Raw genomic sequence first — 26,273 nt, 5'->3', positions numbered from 1 at the left:
AGCAGTGTATGCTAAGGTAAACAGACAGCTTTCCCCTCAGGAGTAAAGAACCTTCCCTTCCACCGGTTCTTCTGAAGCTTATCCCCCTCAGAGCTCTATCAAGTGTTTCGCATAATGAAGGGAACTGACTATTTTGTCAACTTGCAGCTGTGGGTGAAGCATCACCATTCAAAAAGCAAGCCCAGCATATTGGAAGTTAGGCCCAATACCGCCACCTGTAAGGCGGCTTGAAAGCGCTGTGCACAGTTCTGGCTAACTGTGCAGAAATAGATGGATCACTTGCACAATTCATGCCGCTTTACAAAGAGGGTCAGGCCTCTTCTGCAGCTTCTGTCACTTAGTAGCTGTGCACTTAGGAACCAGTAACTGCAGGGAACGTAAACAAAAGCTACGTGCTATGCAGGGAAGTCCACTTGGAGCTTGTGGCATGCAAGTGCGTGAGTTGATGCAACAGAAGCACATTAGCCAAAGACTCAGACTTTCAGGTCAGAAGGGACCATTATGATCATCTAGTCTGACCTCCTGCACAATGCAGGCCACAGAATCTCACCCACCCACTCCTGTAACAAACCCCTAACCTATGTCTGAGTTATTGAAGTCCTCAAATTGTGGTTTGAAGACCTCAAGCTGCAGAGAATCCTCCAGCAAGTGACCAGTGCCCCATGCTGCAGAGGAAGGCGAAAAACCTCCAGGGCCTCTGCCAATCTGCCCTGGAGGAAAACTGCTTCCCGACCCCAAATATGGCGATCAGCTAAACCCTGAGCATGTGGGCAAGACTCACCAGCCAGCATTCAGGAAAGAATCCTCTGTAGTAACTCAGATCCCACCCCATCTAACATCCCATCACTGAGGAAAACATGTGGGATTTTGGATCCATGTAACCCAAGATCCACACCCATGAAATGTGAATGGAGTCAAGGGACCTATCTGGTTCCCTAGGCAAAAGCCTGCACTGCTGCAGGAGATGGTGGGGGTCGAGCAGCAGCTGAGGAACTGCCCTTTTCGGGGAATACTCTTCTTGTACAAATAAAATGTTTAGGAGATGTTAAGGCACAAACTGTAACTGTGCAATGACAAGAAATGCCTGGTTTCCTTCGGCCTTCATCAGATCTATTTCCTTGTGGGGTCCTCTGGCTCTCTCCATAAGACATCACTTATTCTTTTACAGGCAAAATATGTTAGTCTCAGTAGCCCAAGCCTTGCTCCCATACAATCCCACTTTATGTTGGGATAACTACATCGCTCAGGGGTGTGGAAAATCTACACCCATGAGCCAAGCAGATATGCTGACCTAACTCCCGGTGCAAACAGGGCTGTGTCATGGGAGGGCTTCTGTTGCCATAGCTACTGCCCCTCGGGGACAGGAGTAGCTACTTTAAGATATCCTTCTCTTAGAGGAAAGCTGGTAGTAACCACATTTACCAGGATCCCAGATTAGTGTATATCTGGGGAGGATATACTCTCAGCCTTGAGCAGAGGGGGTGAATATTAGATCCATCACCCATAGGTGCATTTCGCAATTGAGGTTTGGCTGAATAGTTTTGCTTTGGTAAAACGAGTCAGGTAGGAAGACCAGCGGTTTGCACTAAACAGCAAGACTTGATTTTTCAGACATCTATGCTCTGGGAAGAGCTCCATTCAGAGCGAGGGTCTTGTGTTGCTGCCTCTTCTTACTTCATAGGGTGCTGGCACGTGCTGCTCTTTGATGGCAAGGGGCTGGGCACAGTAGAAATTGCTTAATGGCACAGCCTCACCAATGAATTATGAATGGCGAAAGCCAAGATAAAAATGCATTCAGAATTTCTTTAATCATGTCACACAAACTTCTTTACAGTGTCATGGCAATCTACATTTCCACCATCTGCTTGATTTTATTCTGCCGCCACTTCTCAAATACAGAATAAAAAGTGACATTTTAAAAACAGAACACATGGCCATTTTTACAAGCCTTTGGTGCTGCAAGTGAATGCTTTAGCCTCTGGTCATGACAAAACAAAACAAAACCCATCTTCAATCACCAGGAAAATCTTTCTTTCCATAAGAACTTTAAAAGAGAAGGCTTTCTCCTGCATTCCCCCCACCCCGCATCTTGGTTACAATAGCAGTATTTTCCCTCAATGTTTTAGAGTAGAAACCTATCAAACAGGCTCGTATGCACCTCAGAAATGGAAGAAGCTTTGTGGAAAGAGAACATCGGTTGATTATTTTGGTATTATGTGAGGGTACCCAGAAGGTTAATCTTGAGAGGTTAGCTAGGAAGGGTATCCTGGGGGAGAAAGGATGCATATTTCACCCTCTAGGGCATAAGCTATCTTTCCAAGCTACATTGACATGGAGGGATTTTATGTTATGGCCCATCAAAGAAATTGTTGCTACGAAAGACCGAGGAGACAATCTTTCCGGTGGAGTTAATAGTGCCTTCGCTATCTGAACTGGACTCAGAATCGCTGCTTCCCGAGTAGGCGCCAAGGCCTGGGAGGATGCCAATGCACACAGCTGCGGAGGGGCAGTGGACCGCAGAGCCACTCACGGAGCTGCTCCCGAGTGGAACACAAGCTGGCTTTTCTGAAAGACACATTAACAAATCATTGTGCTCTTCAAAAAGCAAGAGCATGAGCCACACGTAGCTTTTAATCAGAGAGCGTAACCAGATGCTATTCATATACTACTACCACTTGAACACTGTACTTACCTAATACCGCTAAAGCAGCTTTGCTACACTAAAACTTCCCCCAGTAGGAAGGACCGGCACCCCGAGCTTTTCGTCACTAGTCAGTCCGGGCCTGGGAAGGCAGTATTTCCTTCTAAGACCATCAATTTGATACATTCCATGAACACTAAATGGCTCTGCTTCGTATATGTGCCATGTACTAACTGGGTTGGGAGAAGGCTGACTCCAGCAGTGGAATAAAGCAGCGGCTCCAGCACTCCACAGCTGGTTAGCTTTTAGAGTGCTGGAAACACAGTTAACTGAACGGCTGGAGTTTCAGAATGTGCCTTGGGGTGCAGTTACACAGCTTACTTCCATGCTGGCTGAGGTGTCTAGGTAGTAAAAGCTATTCTCTCTTGGCAATAGCAGCCACAGCAATGAAGACTGGAATCCAGCTTGATTCCACTTCCTTTTTTTCTGGTGGCCCATAACTTTCTCAAACACGTTTGTCTCAGGCTGAAACTTCCTAGGCCAGTCCACTGCCCAGAAGGGGAGTAGTTCTGATTTTGGTCAACCCTCCTGATGAGCTGAGTGCAGGAGTCCCATTTTCCCCTATTGCTTTGGATGACAAAACTAGTTCCCAGCTAGCTCAAGGACGGCTGAAGGAAGACGTGTCTAACTTAGCTTCCTTTGTGCATCTTACTAAGATTGGAAAAGCAGGGAAATCAGTAGTTTAAAAGTTTAAATTTGACCACTTTAGGCATGAACTCCTCACTCCCCCACCCCCTTCTTAAGCATACTCCTGCTGTAAGCATCTCTTCCCATGGCCTGGTCTACACTTGGGGGGGAGGGAAGGGGGCGGTCGATGTAAGATAGGCAACTTCAGCTACGGGAATAGCATAGCTGAAGTCGACGTATCTTATTTCGAGTTACCTCCCATCCTCACGGCGTGGGATCGACAGCCGTGGCTCCCCCATCGACTCCACTACCGCCGCTCGCTCTGGTGGAGTTCCGGAGTCAACGGGGAGTGCATTCGGGGAATCGATACATCGCGTCTAGATGAGATGCGATATATTAATCCCCAATAAATCGATCGCTACCCGCTGATCCGGCGGGTAGTCTGGACATACCCTATGGGTGAGGCCAGTGGAGCCTGTAAGCTCCAAAAAGCAAAGCACTCACACGTTCAGGTAAGGATTAGTTTGTTAACAGCTGCTCAGCCTACATTCTGCATAGGAAGAGCTGCCAGGTCAAGTAGCCTTTAGCATAGGCCCAGGACCAAGGGACTTTTAAGTCTTGTTGTTCAAACTTGTGAGTTCCCCAACACCAAACAGTTTTGGATTCCCCTTTAAAAAAAACCAAGCCAAAACCGAGCAGTAACAAAATCCTGAGCACTCAGGGAAGGGAATCCCAAGCATTAAGCTCCATTCACAAAGTTCACCCAACCACACTGCACATACTTGGTCAGGATATTATTTATTTGGACATGTCATGTGGTTGAGTTATCTTAACTCCTGGGATTGCCCAGCTCCTTAAGTAGTTAGAATTTCACTGCTACCTCATTTTGCACCAATGCTACCTTTTGTTGGCAGCTGTGTTTACATAGGCACTACAGATTATAGTGCTTGTGTGGTAGAATTTTATGAAGCTTTATTTAAAAAAAATCTGAAGTGAAAGGGAACTAAACTGCTAGGGATCCTATGTTCATCCCCCTGAAAACTGGGGCTGCTATCTGACTCTGTCCATGAATGGTCATTTTCCATACAAAAGCAATATATCCGTTGGCTGTTTGCAGAGAATCCCATAGCCCAGACCAATGGCCCTCTACGGTCAAATAGTAAACCTCCATGGTGGAGCCTTGTCTTAATCATCATTGCATTTCTGTAAGTTCCTAAATGGCTGCCAAGTTTGTCCTGCCCAGAACAAAGCTATTTAGGTACCTATCTCTGGGAGTTAGGTGCCTAAATATCTCTGAGGCTTTGGGCTTCCAAAGCCACAATGACCATCTATTGCTTTGCAAAGCATTTGGAAATACTTGGGAGTACTATGGAAAAAAAAAAAAAAGATCTATATGCAACACAGTCCAATTAGTTTCAATCTTGGAGAAAGATAAGAGCCCTTATAACAAATAACACTGGCAAATAAGTTATGACTTCCCAGACAGAAACCACTCTACATATCAAACTCCAAGGCCAGAACGCACCTTGATTCTTGTCGTTGTCGGTGTCTAGTTTCAGTCTCTTCACACTGTTACCGCCTTCTGAACTGTAAGAGAAAGTGGAGTCACCTGGTTAGTCAGAAAACAGTCACTTTATAACTGCAAAAATCATAAAACTAGATTTGCCTTGAGTGCCAAAGAGAATTCCAGCCCACTACCTTGATAATTTTGCTGCTAGTTGGGAAGGATCACTAGTATCCAGACATTCAGCATACTGCCTATTCTGTATTCCCATCCTTTGCCAAGTTAGGTAGTAGAAATCCAGATCTAGGAATCAAAGCCACGTCTTTTGTATGGGAACACAGCACTAGTGGCAGGGCTGCCCATCTAGCTGAGACTATTAATCTTGAAATAGTGAAGAGTTTGTGCACAAGAAAACCCCCAAATAAGTTTGCATCTCTTTATACTGAGGAACAGCATTCATCTCACCAAGAGAATACAAGCCTGCTTACAAAAGATGGGCTCTTCCTTCAGAGCTGTCACTTCTGTACTCCTCCAAATGCTTCTGATTAGAAAAATCATTCCAGTCACCCCTTCGCTAGTCAACTCTCCTGTATAGAAGTGCCTGCTATCCCTGAGGGAGGACAGACAGTTCCTCTGCCCATGTGCTAATTGGGAATTGTTAAGCAACATTATGTAGCACACCAACAGTAAATGTGAAGATGCTTCTCCTTCATCTGAGGGGACAGTGAAGCCTCTCCCTGCATCAAAAAGTTAGTCACAGAATAAACCTGCAATAATACATGTCCATTTATTGGCAAGGAAAGTCTATAATGCCCAGACAGATGTTAAATTGAGGCGTCACTTAATCTCAGCTAACCTGAAATAGAAGAAAAAAGTGACTGACTTCAGAAACGTCTTAATGTCAAGGCACTGACATGTCAATTTTGAAACACTCTTTTCAAATAGATGCCATCTGTAGCCATCAGATGTGCCATCAAGCAACATGCCAGAAATTGCTGCTTAGATGTCAACGGCTAGGGAGAAAAATAGCTCTTTTGGGTGCTAGCTACCATCCAAGTTTTGTTCCCTTGTAAAAACCAGTCCAAGTTGTACATCATGGATTGGAAGAGGAGTTTTGAGATATTCCCATACTGAATTTACCAAAGCCAGCTTCCTAGATTATGAGTTACTATTTCACTGGGGATGAAATACTCACCACAAGTCAGAAGCATCTGAAGGAACCTCCTATACCTTCAACTACAACCAGATTACTTCTAGATGCTAATTAACAAGAGAGTCATTGTTATCAGAAGGACTGTTTGATTGTCTTTGAGAAGTGAGGCTAGGTCTGTGCTGCCACTAGTGGTGTAATTTGCAGCTCATGTAAACATACCTGTGCTAGCTTCAGTCTAGAGAGCTCGCTAAAAAACAGCCTTGAGGATGCAGCAGAGCTAGCTAGCCATGTGAATTCATACCCAGGGGGCTTGCACAGCCCACCGTGCCATGTCCTCACTGATCATTTTAGCGAGCTAGCCAGAATGGGTGTGTCTATGTAAGCTGCAAGTCACACTTCTGGTTGCACTTCCATAGCCTGAACACATGGTCATAGTCCAGTTCCTACAGGACAGTTGTTCCCATTACACAATATTGTAACGGGTAGCTAAGATGGGAGTCTCAGAGGCGAAACAGCTGATGGGCCACTGACATAAAACTGCCCTATCCCTTGGGAAGCAAGGGTTTTGCAACCACGCTGTCAAGCCAAACTGGTGGAGAACAAGAGAAGCTTGCACATTGCCCTCAGGAGCAGATTGTCCCAATGAGTTACACCAACAGTCAAAATTATGCAGTTAGGTATCAATAAAACAAGCTGACATGTGATGCAAATCATTTGACTCAATACAAGTGGCATGAATAAGATTGAAGATAGGCCATTTTCAGATCCAAATATAGGATTTAATGACGCTGACACCATCTGAGATGATTGAAGCCTTGTCTAGTTGAATCATCTTAGTTTCCCCCCAGTCTGGGAGACTTATAGAAACATGCTAGTCCCCCTCTCTTTGCTAAGGTTCACACCTCTGACAATCTCCCAAAGGCAGCTTTTGGCCTGCCTCACTCCATACTGCTAACTCCGTTCCTTCCCTTGTGAATTTATAGAGGTGTGAAACTAACCTTCTGTGTTTCACAGCTCCTGCCAACAGCTTTGCCTGAGAGAACTTGTTCTTGTTTTCTACTGATTTCACAGTGAGTTTCTTCTCTGCTTCCTTCTTTGGGTCCGTGCTGACGCCCACTTTGGCGAGAGTGCTGTGAATTAACAGTTAAGGATCAACCAGGATGTGAGAGAGGACAGTTCCTCTGCATTACATTCAATCTGGCCTGCTAACGCTGATGGGGGTTCATTCACAGCTTGAGGGCCTCATAAGCCTGTGCAAGCCTGTTGAATGGCATTAAGCAGGTACCTGATGCCAGCAGTGTGAGACCCTTACCCTCAGGAGCTGGCGCAGGTGTTCCGATGCCAGGCCTGTTCCTGGAGGACTCACAGGCAGAGAGGGATGCAGGCTATAGTGGCAGATGCATAGTGGGAATTCTCCTCATCAGCTACTTCAGGATAGCAAGGAAAGGACTTTGTACTGGACCAACAAGAGTGCTCTTGGCACCAGAGGAGCTATCCTATAGGCCTGTGTCCTCTCTCGTTTTCAAAAAGTTTGGGAAAGGTGGAGGGTGCAAGGAAGGGGAAAAAAGTGCAAGCACAAGATGACATGGGACCTCCTGCCACCCCTGGGCCCAGACACTTTTGTTACAGACCAGCTGTTTCCCAACCCAACCTTTCTGAAGGAGAGAGAATTCATTAGTGGGCCAAATTCTCCTCTCCACTTTGCAACCATGCAGCCCCAGGAGAATTCATCCCACTTGGTCTACCATAAAGCAGAACGAATTAGCCTTACATATCACAAGGCCTTCTTATAAATTCTTTCCTCCCTTTATGCTGGCCTCATTACTGATCACACAGCAGGCTCCTTCCTTCACGGACAGCCTGAAAATTAACCCTGCCAGGTTGGAATGTGGTTGGACTAAGAGTCAACCAGACCTTTGAAAAACCAAAAAGTTGGAGTGAAGGAATCTTCTTTCTTACAGAGAATTTTGTAGCAATTTGTCCTCAACACGAGGACAAGGCAGATAATGATTTGTTTCAATGAGACTGTAAACTCCTTGGAGCAAGGATTGTGTGTACCTGTGCATGGTGAGCACCCAGTATAACGGGGGTCCTGAACACAATTAAGGCCTCTGCGAACTACTAATGCAAAAGATCGAGGGCCCAGAAGTTCCCTTCCTCAGTGAAATACAAACTTATTGGCTGGTCAAGTACGAGTGGCTTAAACGTGTCTGTCCTCATATACAAGTAATAAAGTAATAATCTTAAAGGATAGGTCATCCCATAAAACGTATATTACATTTTCTAATGCCCCGCCATGGCTTATAAGCACCTGTTAAGAACAACTGTGCCGTAGAAATAAAAAACACATTCTCTTTGGCCTAATTTCGCTTCTTTATGCTGGCCCCACTGTTAACGAGTAGCATCACGTACCAGTTCCAGCAATGCCCACAGATGAAATGAGTAGCCTATAACAGAACATTTGAAAGGTGGGATGCAGGTGCAACCCATAACGAAGCAGGCAAGTCTGGATAGGCCTCAAAGGCTGGCTTTCAGATGTTAAGCCACACCGAAGAGTCTGCAGAAACACTAACTGGTTCTCTTCCTATGGAGAAGTCCAGTTTGGCAGCAGCTGGGCTGATAAAGGACCCATCGGAAAAAATACTCCCCTCCCCCTCATTTCCTTTCTGCTACTAATGCATTACTCTGGTATTTATGGGGACCTGAAAAATCTTCTGGAAAGTTTTATAATTGCACCTACAAAAACAGTGTAACCTACAAGGTTACAAATCAAAAAAATTACCCTTAACTCCAGTATCAGTTCCGTCTTTGACTACAATTCCCTGAAAAAGCGGACAGCACAAATTCATATAAACACCACAAAAATCTGAGTTGCACAAATAAGTAAAAGACAACATCAGCTGTTGCAGGGAAGACACAGGACACAGTAAACTTCAAGCTTGGCAGGTCATGTCAGTAAAGAGGCAGCAGATGTGCAAATACTCTGTTTTAAAGTGTATTTACACACATACTTTGGAGATTTTGAACATCTATTTTAAAGCTTTGTTTTAATCTTTCCAGTTCATAACATGGGTCATTCCTTATTTGATTTTTCCAGGGACATAGTTACCATCAGTAAGCCAGTCTGTCATGTTTGTGATTTCCTTCCCCCTCTCAACAACTAAACAGCCACTAGTAGCTGTAGCTGCTGAGTGGCTTTAAAATTTTTTTTTTTTTTTTAAAGGCATGGAACAATGGTGCCATCCTGTGGCCACTTGCAGTAATAAATGCTCTCTCTAGACAGGCAGTACCTCTTTAAAACAGTTTCATGTTGCAACATGTGGTTCTTTTCACTTATGTAAGTGAGGTAGGCTCTTCATCTTCTATTGCTATATTATACCTGAATACTAGGCTAGCTAAAGCCATTATGAGCAAGCTGAAGTGTAATTTCTATCTACAGATTCCATGGCAAAGGATGCTATTTTGCAAACATTGCAACCCTACCTCCAAAATCCTCAGCCACTAACTAAACATCCATTTGGAGAGACTGATACACCAATTGCTGGTTTTAGCTAAATTAGCTCTATGGGCAGAAGTTCCCATTGCTGGATTGACATTACAAGCAAAATTACTTTTCCCTCCCATAAAGCTATGTAAAACACATGTACAGAGCGTAGTGTTAATCCTGGATACAAGCATAAAAATAGTTGCCCTACAATATAGTTTAATGCTAGCATTATGGAAGAGATGACTAGCAGGACTTCCTTTTCAGAGAGCTCGAAGATTATATGGATATTTCCTCTCTCATGCTTTTCATTTGTCTTATCTAAATAGATTGCAAGTGCTTCTTGAAGGCTCTCTCTCTCGGTATGTTTGTACTGCGTCTGGCACAATGGGCCTTCATCTCAGTTGGGGCCTCTAAGGCTACTGTAATACAAATTAGTAAAGCAAATGTGTTTAGTAAATTGGAGTTTAGTAAATTAGCAAAAATGTATTTACAAAACTATTTATAAGAAGCGTCAAAAATAATACAGGCAGACAACTAAAAGTTCTTTATCAGGGAAAAACTGAGTAGTTCAGTCACTTCTGCAGTACAGAAGAAGCAATGTTTAATATACACACCCCTACAAACATCACATACCCTTAAGTTTTGCTTTGTGTTGAACAGAGCATTAAAATACAAACCTGAATTTTACTTTTAAAAAGTAAAAAATGGTTGAGATTTCAAAGCAATGTAGAAAGAACAAGGAGTACTTGTGGCACCTTAGAGACTAATAAATCTATTTGAGCAGAGCTCAAGACTAACAGGGACTACCACTCTGAAACCTGTCACAAAGCAATGTAGGCCATTTAGACACATCTTCCATTAAAAGTAAGCATCTAAATCCCCTAGAATGCTTCGAAATTCTCAGCCATTGTCTGTAGCCAATATGTATTCATGACTCTCAAGTTATGAGCTATAAGACAGTGCAATTAGTTATTTCAGTTTTCCTAATACATCTGCACGCCTTGGGTTAGCACAGCCAGGTAACCCCGAGTCTAAGTCAAGATTAATTTTAGAGAAACCCAGAACATTCACAACTTACCTAGAGACAGAATTAGTTAAAGCAGCACCCATAACTGGAACCCTTTCCCAGTGTTAACCGTGGGCTTTGGGGGTCATGAGCTGGCCATTTCAATTCCCACTTCAGGCAACATTTTATCTGACAAACTACAGCTGGAATCCACTTTTTCTTTTAAAATGACTTTCAAGGTGTAAGTATGTTAAATCGTTCTGAGACAGTTTCATAGGGTGGTGTCACATTTTTCACCTATTACAGTGCATACATGGAAGGAGAATATTGATCTAGGTCTGTGCTGTGGGCTGGTGCCTCTGCGTAGCTTAAACTGAATGTAATGCTGGGGAAGTCTGATGGAATGACCAAAGCAACATTTTTGATCCACTTCTTTTTAGACAGGAAGGACTTTAGGGCAGGGACAATGGCATCCTACCACATTTTGAGCTCTATAGTCACAATTACTAATAATCCATTTACATCTCACAGTGCAGAAACAATCTTCTGTTTAAAACTCCATGACACCATCTAAAAGTAGCTTAGCTTGAACTTTAAGATGGGCCACTTGGAGTTACTCAATCTGCCAGGAAACTGAAACAGGATAACAAATATAGGGTGAAAGGCTAAAAATTCTTATTGACAGTATCAAAGTTAGGACATGGATTCTACAATTTGTAATATATAGCAAGGCCTGTTGATGCAAAAACAGATGATACTTTAAAGCTGTAAAGACTGAGCTTACTGATGCCTAAAACTCTGGAAGATACGCTGCCCAGTAACATCAGGGGTAAATTACTTAGCTAACAGAGGGCACACAAGACTCCTTCTAGGCTAGCATGATTCACTATTGGACTTGTTTGACCTGGCTAGTGCAGTCAGCTCTATGCTGTGGAAGCAGCTGCCATGCACATCCCAATATTCAGCACACCCTGAAGCAGCTGTGGTAGAAATTAAATATATCCCGTGAATCATCAGTCCGAATAAATCGAAGGAAACTTCTATATGCAAACGTGCCCGCTATGTCCCACATTAAGTTTTGTGATTTCTAACTGTACTCGCATCATTTACAAAAAGAGGAGCTGGGGCGGAACAGCACATCCTACCAAGTCAGATGTTGGCGGTTCCCGTCTCATGGATAAGTGATGAATTTCCAATACATATTATCTTAGGACATCTTTACAGAAAACCAGTATCAACCTGATTCTCTCCCCACTTCATTCCTCCTGTGAGGAGTTTGACCCTCCTTGTTCTGCTTCAAGCCCCCTCTAATCCCCGTGCTAACTTGCACCGAAGTGTCAGAGTTTGCACATCACCCACTGATTACTTACACATAATGGGCTTGATCATGACCGAACAGAAAGGGAGGAACCATCAGCATCTTGGTAGATGAGAGGAAACAATTCTCTCCTTTCAACCTTAAAGGCAGTCATAACTAGCTCAATGCTTTGCCATATGTGCAAGCCCAGTCTGAGGTCCTGAGATTGTCCCCAGCATGTTGGTCTGGCGAGGGATAGAAACACAGTGGAGTGGACAGGCTTAACCCTCAGGCTGGGAGAAAAAGAGCATCCCAAGTTGCACTCTAGCACTTCTCCATGAACAGCCTTAAATATTGCCAAAGCAATAGAAAGACAATAAGTCAATAGCTACTTCAAACAGTTTGTCTATTTTAAAGCTGTCAATGTACATCTGAAAAAAAACCAACAACCCCAGCTTGGTGAAAGCAGATCTGCTTTTTAAACTAGGTGCAGGATAAAGCAGAGGTTGCAAAAAGGGAAAGCCCATCCTTCCTGTATACATCCACCCTTTCTATCCTTGTAGCAGTGTGAAATATCAGAAGATGATAACAGCAATTAGAAGGAAACAGGAGCGCACAGAAATTTTGAAGACACGACCAAAAAAGCTGAGATTCTGAGAGACCCAAAATAAGAACAAAAGAAAGCACTTCAGAGGCAGATCATCATCATATACACTTCTGTGTAGAAAACTACTTTGCAGGAAAAACAAGTGTGTGGACAACAAAGTCTGATTGCAGCACAACCCAGCTGTAACTCCCTGTCTTATAACCACCTACTCAGACCAGTGGCGAGACATTTCAATGCAAAGGATATTCTGTATTCATTTAGTTCTTTCAGATCATCTTCTCTTCGTTGCTTTTCTATTAGCGCTTGTTGCCGAGAAACCTCATCGAGGAACTTTGTCTCATCTTCATCTAAGCCTCTTACCATATTTTCTGAATAAAGCAAAGCAAAAATTAAAAGCCATTTAAGAAGCTGGTAGAGTGGAGGACCATGCAACAGTACTTTTCATCCAAGGATTTCAAAAGGTAGATAATCATCCACAGGTATTTTACAGGTAGCATCTACAGTACCACTAAAGCAGAAAGGGGAAGCGATCACTGGTAGGGTAGGAAGTAGTACCCATGGCTACTATCAATTCTCTCTTCTAACCAGTAGATCATGGTGTCAATTTAAAAAAAAAAAAAAAAAAAAAAAAAGGTAAGCATATATCAGACCCTTCAGAAAACAAACCACCCCAAAATCAGCTTGTTTTTCTAACTAATGAGAGAGAACAAACTTCTCCAGGCTACAGATTTTCTAATCAATAGGTTTCCAGATTAGCAAAGCTGAGCTCCCAAGCATATTCAAATGAAGGGCTTGTCTACACTCAAAATGCTGCAGCTGCACTGCTGTAGCACTTCAGCGTACTACCGATGCCAATGGGAGGGGTTCTCCCCTAGGCAATCCATCTCCTCAAGAGGCGGCAGTTGGACGAATTCTTCAATTAACCGTGCGCTGTGTACAGGGGAACTTAGGTCAGTTTAACTACATGGCTCAAGGATGTGGATTTTTCACACCCCTGAGCAACCTAATTTTCTAGTGTAGACCAGGCCTCAGACACATGTTTTTGAACAAAGCAAACGTAGCATGGTAGTTTACTGAACACATACTCAACCACAGTAAAAGCTAAACTAGCTAACCGTATCATGTGTAGCTATCAATGTATTTACTCTCTAAATTTCCATTCTGGTATCCTATATGCTCTTCCAAGTAGGGTACAGATAGCTTATTAGAAGGTTCTTTGAATCTCTTGTTATACAAAGGATAATCACTCCATCAAAGCCACACATTTTCAGAGAGCTAATGAAAGGCTTAAAAAAGCCAAGCCCACTGTGTCTGTGGCCAGACCGAAAATTCTCTTCAGTTACAGCAACTGGCCAAATTTCACTGGTTTTAGCTTCATGAAGGTTTAATTCCTAAATATGATTTTTAGGACTTTACATATTTAAGAGCCGTATTTTGCCCTCAGATAAAAGTCCCACATAACTTCAAAAGGCAGGGCCTGAAAAATCTGATGAGTGGCAAGCTTCAGGAAGGGTGGGGCCTCAAAGTCAATTTTTCTTGAATTTAAGTCTTTAATTTTAGAAGTTCCAGTTCTTACAGTTATGAAGAATATAGTACTGCTCCCTGAGTCTCCAGACCAATAGTCTCCAATGTGTCTGCTACTGCTCAGAGCTTTCCTCAGAAGCAACAGCAAGTGATAAGACACTAGTCAGGTTCACTGGTCCCATTCTGACTGACTGCATGAAACTGACAAGAACCTCAGTTTTACTCAGCAGGCGCTTGGTATATAAAACTATAAGCAGCAGCTGCCAAGGCAGTAGTGGTTGTCCCTAGATCTTACTGGTATCGCTCTCCTATGAGTCAATGTTTGTCTGGTACGCGAGTCTTCTGGATAAACTTTTTAAACCCCAATCAAGGGCAGCATTTAGCCCCAATATAACTGTCTACCAAAATATATATATATATATTTTTAAAGCTTACCAATGAGCATGTTGAAAAGAATGGGCACTTTCCCCAGCATTATCAATCAACAAGGTATGTGTGTCAACAGCACTTTCCTTTCTAGTCAACCTACTCCTGCTATCCAGTGCAGTGATGCATCTCAGTCCAATCTTTAAGCTATATTGAATTTTTTTCTGAAATGAAATTGAGCTGTCACAAATACAGCATAATTGGGCAAGAGAAACAAGCTGGTTTAGATACGAGACAGCTACAAGGAGCCTTTGACCCCTAGGTCACGGCTGACAAACTGATAGCTATTTGGTGGCCAACATGAAATGATCTGGTTGTCTGTCAGTTCCCAGTAGAACTGTCTTTTGTCACAACTGGCATCCTTGACAGCAATGTCAACAGAGGTACCCAGGGCTGAATCTGAATGGAAACTGAATTCTTCTCTTCCATGTAAAGACTGTCCCACTGGTACTGGGTTTGAGGGATGTCCATGGGGCAGAATGAGGAAGCCTGAATAGCTGCTGCCCATACTATATTTGTTCTGTGTCTTATACAACTTTTACCAGCTGCAGCGCTTCATTCAAGACCCCAGAAAGGAGATGGCTTCCATGCACACAAACACCTCTGCGCTCAGCACTGTTCAGAAGGGAAACAGAGCACAATGGCAGTTCAGTAGAGTTGTAGTAAAGTATCTTTCTTTTAAAAGCACCAGAATATGGCAATGAGGTCTTTTTCTGGTTGTTTTAAAAGCAGCAAATCCTGCAAGGAAGTCTGATTCTGTGCAGTCCTAATATATCCCCTATATTCTGTCAATTACAATATGAAGTTTCCTGAACAATCTGAGAGAAGCAAGATACTGTCACTATGTTTATTTGTTCTATCTTTTTCCGACTGCTTATATCTGCTTCATATATTGTATACACAAACATATAAAGTACACTGGGTATTTAAGAAACCACATTTATGTTTACATTATAACTAGAACTATTCAAATTAAATTACAGAATTTTGTTAGATTCCAAAGCATTTTTCATTTCATTGTGTTATGCAATGGCCCAATTTTCATTTTCTAGGTTTTCCCATGGATTTTTAAAATGTTTTTAAAACAAGAATTAACTAGATTTGAAGAACAATCCCACCATGTGACTCTGCCAACCAATCAAAATTGACAATGCAGAAAAATGAAAACCCCAAAAATCTTTTTGAAGGACAGGCTACATTTTCTCATGAAGATTTCTGTTCAAGCTTTTATTTAATGGAAAGTTGTTTTTTTAAAAAAAAAACTTTTTAAAATGTTCTGTTTTCAGAAGATGGCCAAATATTGATAAATCTGTTTATTTCAAAAATGTTCAAACCTGCTCATTATAGCTAAGAATGAGTCAACATATCTGTATCGCTCTTAGGGCCAAATTCTGCCCTCATATGTCCACACAATTCCTATGAAGTCAATACACGTTGGGCACACATACAGTAGAATGTGTGCCTTAATGTTAGACTCTTCCCCCACCCCCACCATCTGTGTCAGGCCAACAGTCCCCCATACTGAGGTAAATTGGTCATAACTCTCTGGAGCCACCAATACAGATTTTAAACTAATCAAGCCTTCCCATCCTTCCCCTAAAAAGCAATTTCATTATGGACAGGATCCTAACAAGCACTAGCGATCAATTGCGCTATTCAAGGCAGTGAGCACCATGCATGGCAGTGCTGGTTCTAACAGAGCACTGTAACATTATGCATCTATTAAGGACGGAGAAAGAAGAATTCCATTTGATGTGGCAACAGCAGGGTAGAGATTTAGGCAGAATGTAATTACCCAAACTGGGGTTTGCCCAAAGCCTGAGCCTTGCAAAGAGTACCATATGCTCTTTAAAGCACCTCAAGCAGTCAGGGCATCTTTTTTAAATGTCTGAAAGATTAAATCTCTAACTACTGTTTGTCCCCTTTCACTCTGGAGCACTGGTTCAAAAGAACAATCTAGAACTGACTCAAACATCGTTCCTGTAGCACCTGACTTCAAGCTCTCTTACCCAACTTCTCACTTTTCCTTAGAACAGTAGTTCCCAAACTTGGTTCGCAGCTTGTTCAGGGTAAGCCCCTGGCGGGCCACAAGACATTTTGTTTACCTGGAGCGTCCTCAGCAACCAGTGGCCGCGGTTCGCCGTTCAAACAAAACACCACGGGGAGTGGTCTAATGTTTAAAGCACAGGATGGGGAGTCAGGAAAACTGGGTTCCATTTCCAGCTCCACTACTAATTCCAACATCCTTCTGCCTCAGCTTCTTGAGCTGCATAATCTAATTCCATACTTCACAGGAATGTGAGTTTTGATGGACATTTTTAAGTAACTTAATTCCTTCCATGCCAAATGCTCTCTTAATGCAAATAATTACTGTGCATATTTTAGGATGCACTGCAGCAGTACGATCCACCCATTTGATTATTTTCCAAGTGACCGTGATGTAAGAAACCTGTGCTTTGAAAAAGGACAAATAAGGCATCAGACAGGAAAGAGCTATCCATCTGGCCAGGTATCTCAAAGTTACCAAAGATGTGACACTTTTCTGGGCTTCAGCTCAGAACAATAACTTGCTGGTGCTTACTGAATTTAAACTGCTCCTCAAACTCCTGCTGTTTCTTGTCTTTCTGTTCCTGGAGTCTTTCATATAGTGATCGTGGGTCATACACCTCCTCTGGGCATTCTGAGAGATGGGAGGAGAGCAAGAGACAAGAACATACCTTAGATTATTTATTTTTTATTATTTTTTAAACAAGTAAGCATGGCTTTTAATCCACCACCCCTCCCCCTCCCCCCCGCCTCCCCTTAAAGCTTTTAAATAATCTCACAAGCATAGCAGCTGGTTCCTCTGATTTTTGTAGAGACAATTAGATATTCTTCGGTTCTCTTTCCTGCAATTACCAAACTATATCCTAGTACCTTCTGGGTCCTCGGGTTTTCGAACTTTCTCCCATTCTTCCTGTCTTCTCTTCCGCCGCTCATCTAGCTCCGATTCAGACACAAATCTTTTGTTAATTACAAGGTCAGCAGTGCCATCTCCTCCATCCATTGTGGAACAGCCTGTCCAAAAAAGATACATGGAAGAGAATACTGATACTGGAGGCCAGATTCGAGTTTCAGTTGCATAAGGAATACTAGAAATAGAATGTTGCACTTATGAGCAATACAGATCCTTCAAGATACATAGGGTATAGGAGATAAGAGTCTGACTCCACAAGCTGAAAAACGTAACATTAAATATTAACTCAACATAAAAATGAACACAATTCACTTTGATTCCAAAGTGCCACTTGTAGGACATCTTTAGTGAGAGAGCGAGATCTATGAGAGTCCATCACAGAACCCAACTCAGTAACAGCAGATAGATACTAAACAGATACTATACTTGCTCTTGGTCAAAAGGCTCAGAAGAGGGGTGCATTTTGCATGTAGCAACAAAATTGAAAGGTGAGGGATTAAAAAAACTTGTTAAAACAAACCTGTTTATAGAGAACCTCAAAAACATTTAAACAAGATACAGAAACATTTGCCTATTTCAGGCAGGCAAGGCTGTCCAACACTGCCCATTATAAACCCTACTTTTAGTTGCTTATAAAGCTTTGCCACGCTTCAACCATTTGGGCTGAAATTTTCCATGCCAAGTGTCTGACTCATGTGAATATTTTGTTGTTGTTGTTTTTAAATTTCAGCCAAAATGCTTCATCTGTTTCCAAGGATGAGGTGATTTGGAGTTTTTTTCAGTCTGATTTTCCCCTCCTAAATCTAGGAAACTGCACACCAAAACCTATGTTAAAAGAACATTGATGTCAAGCACTCCAAAGTTAGGAAATGCCACAATTAAGACTGCCTGTGGGTTAACAACATTGAAGACAGGAGTTTAAGGTACACTTTACAAAAAGACATTTTAAAATGTAATCAAACTACTTCTGTTTATATTCAGGGTTTTAAAACCCGTTTATGAAAAAAAAGTTTTGGACCAAAGATGACCCTGCTAACCCAGCCCCTTAAACTGACACATGAAAGTAGTCTCTTTCTACCTCTCAGCAAAAATTTAAAAGCAATAGACAACATTGAAATGAGGCTGCCTACTACTCAAACATCATTTTCTCTACGAAAATACAGTTCAGAACATTATGAATGTAACAACAAATTAATGAACGTTGTCAAAGAAATTAAGTCTATTTTATGGTGCATTATATATGCTCTTTGTTCATGTCTTACTGAATCTTGTACATTAATAAGTAATTTGCAATCGGATTTCCTACTCATTAGCACTAATTGAGGTTCTACTATAGTTATCAGTGCCACTGTAAGACTGATGTCCGTAAGGAATTTCCTGTAATTAGGGCTTAGTTGGTTTCATTTTGAATAGAGGCTTTCCCAGTGACTAGCAGCAGTATTCAGTGACAAGGGAGAGACACCTCCCTCCCACCCCCCCAGTCTTCACCCACATAAAAAGTCACAATGCTTGGCCATCATGCAGGTGAAGCAAGTGAAATTCTTTACAAGTGTTAGAGTAATCCTCCTCGAAGAGAGTTAGTTAATTAACTTGACATCGAAAGTCCTACTCCCAGTTTAAACCCATGCAATATATTACAAGCCTCAAAGTTCAAGATTTATTCTGCCAATATAAAGTTATGCCCCTAATCCAGATATTTATAGCTCTGTATTCTAGAATGATACATAAACTGATGCAAGTGTAAGATTGTTCATAGAATAAATCTGTTGCTATTACTTAGAGCATGTTGCTGGCATGATGGTTTTAACCTCTGTGCTTCAATCTCCCCATCTGTAAAATTGACATAGTCCTGCTTTTCCTCTTTTCTAACATACTTTGGTATCTACACACACAAACCATCATGTCAGTGCTAAGTATTCTCTATTTGGAACCCAATCCTGCTTGCATTTAAACCCCCTGGAAATAGAATCATAGAATGTCAGGGTTGGAAGGGACCTCAGGAGGTCATCTAGTTCAACCCTCTGCTCAAAGCAGGACCAATCCCCAAGTGAATCCTCCCAGCCAGGGCTTTGTCAAGCCGGGCCTTAAAAACCTCTAAGGATGGAGATTCCACTGCCTCCCTAGGTAACCCATTCCAGTGCTTCACCACCCTCCTAGTGAAAAAGTTTTTCCTAATATCCAACCTAAACCTCCCCCACTGCAACTTGACCGAGCCCTCCTGATTCCTTTGGGGAGAGGTCAGCATTTCAAGATTAGGCAGGATCAGTTTAACATACCTTTCTCTTATCACTATGGGTTCAATCTTTTGAAGAGCTGAGCCTGATATCAACTTCAGCAGGAGTTGGCAGTTGTCAATTTATTTATTATTTGTATTATACCAGCAAATACCAGACCCAATGTGTTAGGTGCTGTACAAACACATGGTAAAAGGTAGTCCCTGCTCTGAAGAATTGGCAATCTAAATAGACAAGACAAACAAAGGCTCATCATCCCCATATTTCAAATGGCACCATGAGGCACAGAGAGATAAAGTAAGCATTTAAGAGAAACTACTGATTTGGGGTACCACATTTTTGGGTATACAACTAAAATAAAATATATACCTTAAAATAGGCCTGATTTTCAGAAAAAGCTGAGCGTATGCCTTCTGAAAATGAGGCCCTTTTAAGCTGTCTCAAGATGGGTACACAAAAATTACAAGTCACTTAGGAAAGTTTAGGCTTAAATAAGTTGCTCAAAGACACACAGGAAACCCGTAAGGAGGGTTGGAAGTTGAACCTATGCCCCATGGGTCTGAGTCCAGGGCCTCAACCATAAGAACATCTTTCCTTCCCTAATACATGATACGTTCTTTTTATGGCAGCTGTCCCGTCTCATGAACTCCTTTTGGAAAGGGATAAAGGATTCAGGTATGTTGGTGATGGTAGGGCATATAAGAATGTAGATGGGGTGAAGGGGCAGAGACTCAGGCTATACCTACATTTACGGCAGTGTACAGAGCACAGACACTGCACACCCAGTGCAGTATAGATGGTGAGACACTGTTTAGGCAAGTAGAGCAGAGTTCCCTACACATCTGCCCTCCCGCCCCCCATCATATATACCCTACAGTTCTCTACATGCCCAAGCAATGCCTCTCACCCCTATGCTGCTATTTTTAGCAGTGCACTGTCCCGCTGCCAGAGCCTTTCCCCACCACAGTGAAAGGCTCCCCCTGGCCAGACGTGTAACTACACACTGCAGTGACAAGAGTTTAGCTGCAGACTGCCTTTCACTGCCACACGTTGTGCGTGTATTCTGTATGCTACCACAATTTCATTAGGGCTAGTCTTTTGCATGCAAAATTGTCCAACCTAAGCACATCACAATCCTAAAAAAAAATCAGTATGCTCAGAGGATCCCTTTACTCTAGGGAAATAATCTATGTACAACAGTTATCAAAAACCAGGTTCTCCCCTCAACTGGTGCCACAGTTTAACTGTGACTTTATGTAGGACAAAAGTGTTTTCAGCATCATTACGGAAAGCATGATGAAAACGTGCTCCTAGTAGCCACATCCTGGAGCACAAAGATGAAAATGCCATTTAAAAATGAAAAATTGGATCATTTTCAATATTACTCTCATTTTTCAGCAAGATAAGTCAGCATTTTTACCTTCAGGAAGTCCAGATATTTAGATGGCAGCTTATAATGAGATTCACTCTTTCCTCTCACTCTCAAAAACTAGGGGAAATACAACTAACCTGCATTTGTAATGCTGACGATGAAAGGTTGCTTTTTACTTCTATTTATTGCTACTTAGTGGCCTGTGTATACTCAGAAATTTTGAACAATCAGGAACGTGTACTAGTTTCTCTGCTTCCTCCTGTAAAATACTGAGAGGCTCACTCAGAGTTGTCATCTGAATGAGCTGCTGAATGATAAGTAAAGGAGATTCTTATGACAGGGCTGATGCTACGCAGTATTTATACTGATGGTTACTGTTAACTCTTCAGAACAAACGGCTGTCAGAGATTTTTTCCTCACTGCTGAATCCAAAGTATTTGTAGTCAAAACATTTACTCTGGCCCAAGGCATCCCCACTGCTCTGTAAGCAGAGGGGACTCTTATCTGGCTAGGACAGCACCAAGTTGGGTGCAATCATTCCTCTTTAACTCTTCAGAAGTCCCACCAGGGTGCACAGCAAGGATCTACTTCTGAGGTAGTAAGGGAGATTCTACGCATTCTGTATGGCATTCTCCCTGCACCCTCAACACCAGAAATGGCACACACCAAATCCAATCTCACCAGTAAAGTAACAAGAGATGAAAGGCAGGTATGAAAAATAAGTGAAGATTTTAGAGTCTCTCCAACTACCAAATTTTAAACAATTTAAACATTCTTTTAGTTCTAATTACCTACCTCACAACTTTCACATATAAAAATAGTGTATCAACTTCTAAACTGTTTTCTTTTCTAAACCTTTCAACAGATCTGAAACCTATAAGGTATTTTTAGAAATGCCTAGTTTAAAAAATTTATTTTAACCCTCCCACACATAATTTCTTCAGGATTTAGAGCACTGTCAGGGGGATTTCTTGGACCATACCTATTGATGTGGATTATTGATATGGATTATATTTAAGGAACATATCTACCTCATGCTCCCCATTTAATGTTTGACTCATAGCATAAAACAAAACCATCAGTAATGGAGAGATAAGAGAACTGGTCTTCAAAAGCCTTGTAAATAAATACCCCAGGAAAAGAAGTCTCGAATAGTCCCTCCCCACCCCATGGCTGGATTTATTTCATACCCTCAGTTTGACTGGCATGCTTGATTGTTAAGCATCTATCATCATTCACAATGCTTACATCAGAACAGAAAAGACCTGCAAGACTTGGAGTCTAAACTTTGCACACTCAAGGCTCCTATTAAGTAGAAAAGTTAAGCACATGCATAAACATCTTCAGGATCAGGACTTGGTCTGCAGGAATTGACAGCTAAAGCCTCCCCACTGGCTATAGGATTTTTCTAGCCTTGATAACTTCCAGAAGATGAAGTTTGAAATATCACAATACTATACTGTTAAATTCTGCGGCAAAAAAGAAAAACAGATCAAAAGGTGTCTGTTTAGGACAGAAGTCTAAATCCACCTCCCTCGCCCAGTATAATTTAGTTTGTATCTTATGGGCGGATTGAAAGTTAAAAGCATCAGGGATTAGTCAACGGCAGTATGAGCTGCAAATTTCCATCCTACAGTGTATCTTGATAGAAACCTATGACATGGCGTACGCCATCTCAGATAGTGGCTAATACCAGATGTTTCAGAGATAGTCACACAAAAAATTGGGAAAGCTTCTTCCTGATATATTAGTTAGAGTGGCTTATACCCTGACACATGCGTTTCTCACTTCCAAACTCTTTGGTGTTTTTTTAAAAACCCTTACTAATGTAACAACTATAGCAATGCCCATTTTTAAACCCTGCTAAGCTGTTGGCCTCAGGGATATACTGAGGTAACGTGTTTCATAGGCTGAAAACAGTTCCTTGTATTCATTTAGATTTTCAACCTTTGTTTTGCTGAACGTCATTTGTTCTTGTTTTGTGAGAGGATAAACAAAAAAGTTATTTTTATTTTTAACTCATGATGAATAAATTGAGACATATGATGTGTCAGAGAAATAGGTCTAGCAAGATGTTCAAAGCTGGTTGCTGTTACTAAGCCATTAAGTTTTAGCCCAGTTTACTTAGCTAATAACTATTCTGATGTAACAAAACTGATAGTGTGATTCCAAGGCAGACCCCGGTTTCATTTCCAGCTACTCAGTTAAATGCGAACTTTGTAAAGAGAATCCCTAACTAGGGAAACTTTAAAACTATCTCCCATGGTTGGTAATACTGGTTCAGCAGGTGTATGAAATGCTGGGGCAGCCTTAGTGCAAAAAGCCTGATGGGTGCCACCACCATTTTCATCATCATGCTACCCCAAACCCGATAGGTGCGAGTACTAAAAACAGCGTCAGACACTTAGAGTAGGGCTCCTAAAATTACAAAACACTGGTGTTTGTAGCCATCGGACATTTTTCAAGGATTTCCATAGTGCAGACAGGGCTAGCTTGTTCAAAACTCTAACTTACATTTGGTCATCACTAGCTTTCTTATACTCATCTCAATCACAAAAGAAAAACAATCAGAACCAGTACTTTGCTCTGATACAGCACTTTTCATCTGATGATCTCAGATCAATTTAAAAACATTAAAGGGACACCATCAATTTGAAATCTTATCACTTTACAAAAAGGTGAGATGTACTTCCCCCTGCCAGATTGTGCAGTCTGAATCACATTTGCCTATTTTTTTCCTATAAAAAACCCCACCCACAATCAAACACCCATTTCTCCACACTGTTTCTGTGTAAAAGATCCACATAAATAGGAGAAACTCACTGACAGAGTCAAGCAGTGAAGGTATCCCCCCATGTAGTGTTATCAAAGATTCCAAATGAAAAAAAAAATTTTTTAAAGTCAGTTATAGTATTTTGGGGGTGTTATTTGTAACAAGAGATAATGTGTTGAGACAAAGGTGATTTTTAAAAAGAAACCTTGTGTCTCTTGGAGCACCACACCAGGAATTAGATAGTCAAGTTCACATTATGCAGATAGGGAAACTGAGGCACAGAGGTGCAGTGACTTGCTCAAGTCCGCATGACAAATTAAAGGCAGAGCTTGACACTGAACTGTGAAGTACTACTCCAAACCCTTGACTATCTTTCCTTCATAATGTGACTTATTTCACCAAGGTACTCACTTTCAACTGATTAAACAGTCAAGCAGATAGGGCTTAAGACATCAACTTCTGCAGAATTTAGGCATTTATTTAAAAGAGTTTATTGGCCAAATTTGAACTGACTGCAACTCCCAAAAAGTGTTATCTTCCCTAGTTTGCAGGCAGAGAGCTTAAGGATCTCTGAAGCTTCTCAGACCTTTTCCCAAGTTCCAGTACAAGTAAAATGACTAGACTTAGATAAGTATTGCTGTTTCCTTTCAGAACCCTTTGGGCAGCACTGAAACCTACAAGAATCGCATCCATTTCACTCTATAGCTATTAGGAAAAGCTATGAGTAGAAGAGGACGCACTTTGCTAACGCCCCAAAGAACTTTATCAGCTTCCAACAAGTAGATATCCAAACTGTCAGTGGTTGAGTGCCTACAAGCATTCTACCACCATACTTCCAAGGGTGCTTTGTTTTTGTATGCAGGCAGGAAGAGCTCTCAGATCACAGGAATCTTACACATAAACACTATCTCCTCAGTTGCCAGAAAACCAAATACTCAGACTCAGACTTTAAGGTCATAAGGGATCATCCTGATCATCTAGTCTGACTTCCTGCACATTGCAGGCCACAGAACCTTGACTACTCACCCACTCCTGTAATAGATGGAGAACCTCTGGCTGAATTACTGAAGGAATCACCTCTGCAGTGATGTACTACTAATTTTGTCTTCATGCTAGCTCTGTTTATCAACAATCTAGTGAAGAAACTATCAGTTGTGGCTATGGTACATTGCTGTATGATTAGTTATTATGAACTACATGCACTAAATGTAAAGGGTTTTTCCATCCAGATTACTAAAAAAAAAGCACGCAGAGTGAAAAACTTTCTAAATGCAACACTTCTCTTTAAGATGTCCTTAACTCCATAGAGCTTAATGGGTGCCAGTCTAGGACCAATGCCTGAAACAGGCTACTGCTGTCATGGGGCAACTTGAAGAAGAAAGGTAGATGTATTTACAGAACTCCACTTGTGACAGCTCTTCGTGAGGTGATGAACTATTACTTTTTTTTCCTGGAGGCTGCCATATGGCAGAATGAACACTTTCTTTTTTTTTTTAAATGTAATCCTACAGCCCTCATCATCCAGTTCTCTGGAGTAGAGCCAGTGTTTCCACTATACATGGGTCCAGTACTTAGCACAATAACTTCATAATCGTCAACCTCTAGCTACTAATGTAACACAAACAAATAATAGTCAATCTCACAGAAAACCTTCAAAATATCCTAAAGTGTACCAAAGTGACGTCTGCCCAAGCCTGAAGTGGCCTGATATCTGAAAAGGCTGTGAACTATCCTGCTTATCACAAAAGTGGTGTTAACTCTGAATCCCAGCAATGCTGGTTTAAACATCAACTTTCCATTGTAGAGCCCAAGAAAAGAGGAGGCTCTTAGAGAGAACTGCATCATCTTTCTACAGCAAGAGGCATCTGTTCTCAACTAGCCATACTGTGCCCTGGAACAACACCTTTACCTAGCTCACCTGCTGTTTAACCCAAAGGGGAGCTGGCTTCCAAGGCAGAATGGCTCGGCTAGGGAGACACAAACTAACACACATCACCACACAAGACTCTGTAGCCTTATTCTCTCCACCCCCTCCCTATATCCCCACATTACAGCCACCCGGCTTCCGCCCACAGCCCTAACCCATCCTCCCCTTAATGCCCCCAGCCTCCCCCAACCCATCCCCCAAGCCCTAACCCATCCCCTAATACCCCAGACTCCCAACCAACTCATCCCCAGACTCCCCAACCCATCCCCAGCAACCCGGCTTTGCCCTACCCCCGTAACGCGGCCTCCTCAGCAGCCCGGCCTCGTCCCCTCCCCGCATCCGCCCCCCAGGAGCCAGTTCGCCCCCAGCCCCTGCCCCAAGGCTGCCCCCGCCCCCCGCGGCGCAGGCCCCCACCCACCTTCCCCTCGGCCGGGCCCCTCAACAGAGCAGGGCCGCTACAGCGACGTGCGCACCATACCCCACCGCAGCCACCATTGACCCCGCGGGGCCCCGGTCTGCTAGGAGCCACACCCCCCTCCCGCCCCAGCCAGCCAATCATTTGCCTCCTTCCTCTCACGCGGCCACTACTAGCCAACCCCGGCGCTCGTTTTTCCTTGGCCGTCCCAATAACACGGCGACGATTGGCTGATCTCGTGATGGGGCGGTGTGATTGGATGAA

General features: G+C 42.4%; 1 protein-coding gene across 6 annotated transcripts; it reads right to left on the bottom strand.

Moving 5' to 3' along the window:
- Positions 1-1,783: 1,783 nt before the first annotated feature.
- On the bottom strand, positions 1,784-26,134 carry PSME3IP1 (proteasome activator subunit 3 interacting protein 1). Of its 6 annotated transcripts, none has more exons than XM_039503163.1 (8): positions 26,013-26,115; positions 25,586-25,634; positions 17,249-17,389; positions 16,914-17,012; positions 12,629-12,750; positions 6,984-7,117; positions 4,854-4,915; positions 1,784-2,565 (listed from the first exon to the last, which is right to left on the bottom strand). In XM_039503163.1, exons 3-8 carry the CDS (start codon positions 17,376-17,378, stop codon positions 2,348-2,350), a joined length of 765 nt encoding a protein of 254 aa, XP_039359097.1. In that variant the 5' UTR covers positions 17,379-17,389; positions 25,586-25,634; positions 26,013-26,115; the 3' UTR covers positions 1,784-2,347. The 6 variants fall into 6 exon arrangements, with proteins under 6 accessions (XP_039359097.1, XP_039359099.1, XP_039359098.1 ...); XM_039503165.1 differs by having other exon boundaries at positions 25,577-25,634; positions 26,013-26,105; XM_039503164.1 differs by lacking the exon at positions 25,586-25,634 and adding an exon at positions 19,565-19,746 and having other exon boundaries at positions 26,013-26,102.
- Positions 26,135-26,273: the final 139 nt, after the last annotated feature.

The sequence above is a fragment of the Mauremys reevesii genome, linkage group 16, assembly GCF_016161935.1.
Source record: "Mauremys reevesii isolate NIE-2019 linkage group 16, ASM1616193v1, whole genome shotgun sequence".
Classification (NCBI taxonomy): domain Eukaryota; kingdom Metazoa; phylum Chordata; order Testudines; family Geoemydidae; genus Mauremys; species Mauremys reevesii.
Note: the sequence above shows the minus strand (reverse complement) of the source record. Positions and strands in the feature narration are given on the sequence as shown.

Bases quoted from the DNA above. Each gene is read 5' to 3' on its own strand.
- PSME3IP1 (XM_039503160.1), bottom strand. From the start codon at position 26,089: ATGGTGGCTGCGGTGGGGTATG. The intron at 4,916-6,983 runs GTTAGTTTCACA...TTTCTCTTACAG, and splicing joins GGAGCTGTGAAACACAGAAG to TTCAGAAGGCGGTAACAGTG. The intron at 2,566-4,853 runs GTGCGTTCTGGC...TGTGTCTTTCAG, and splicing joins CGACAACGACAAGAATCAAG to AAAAGCCAGCTTGTGTTCCA.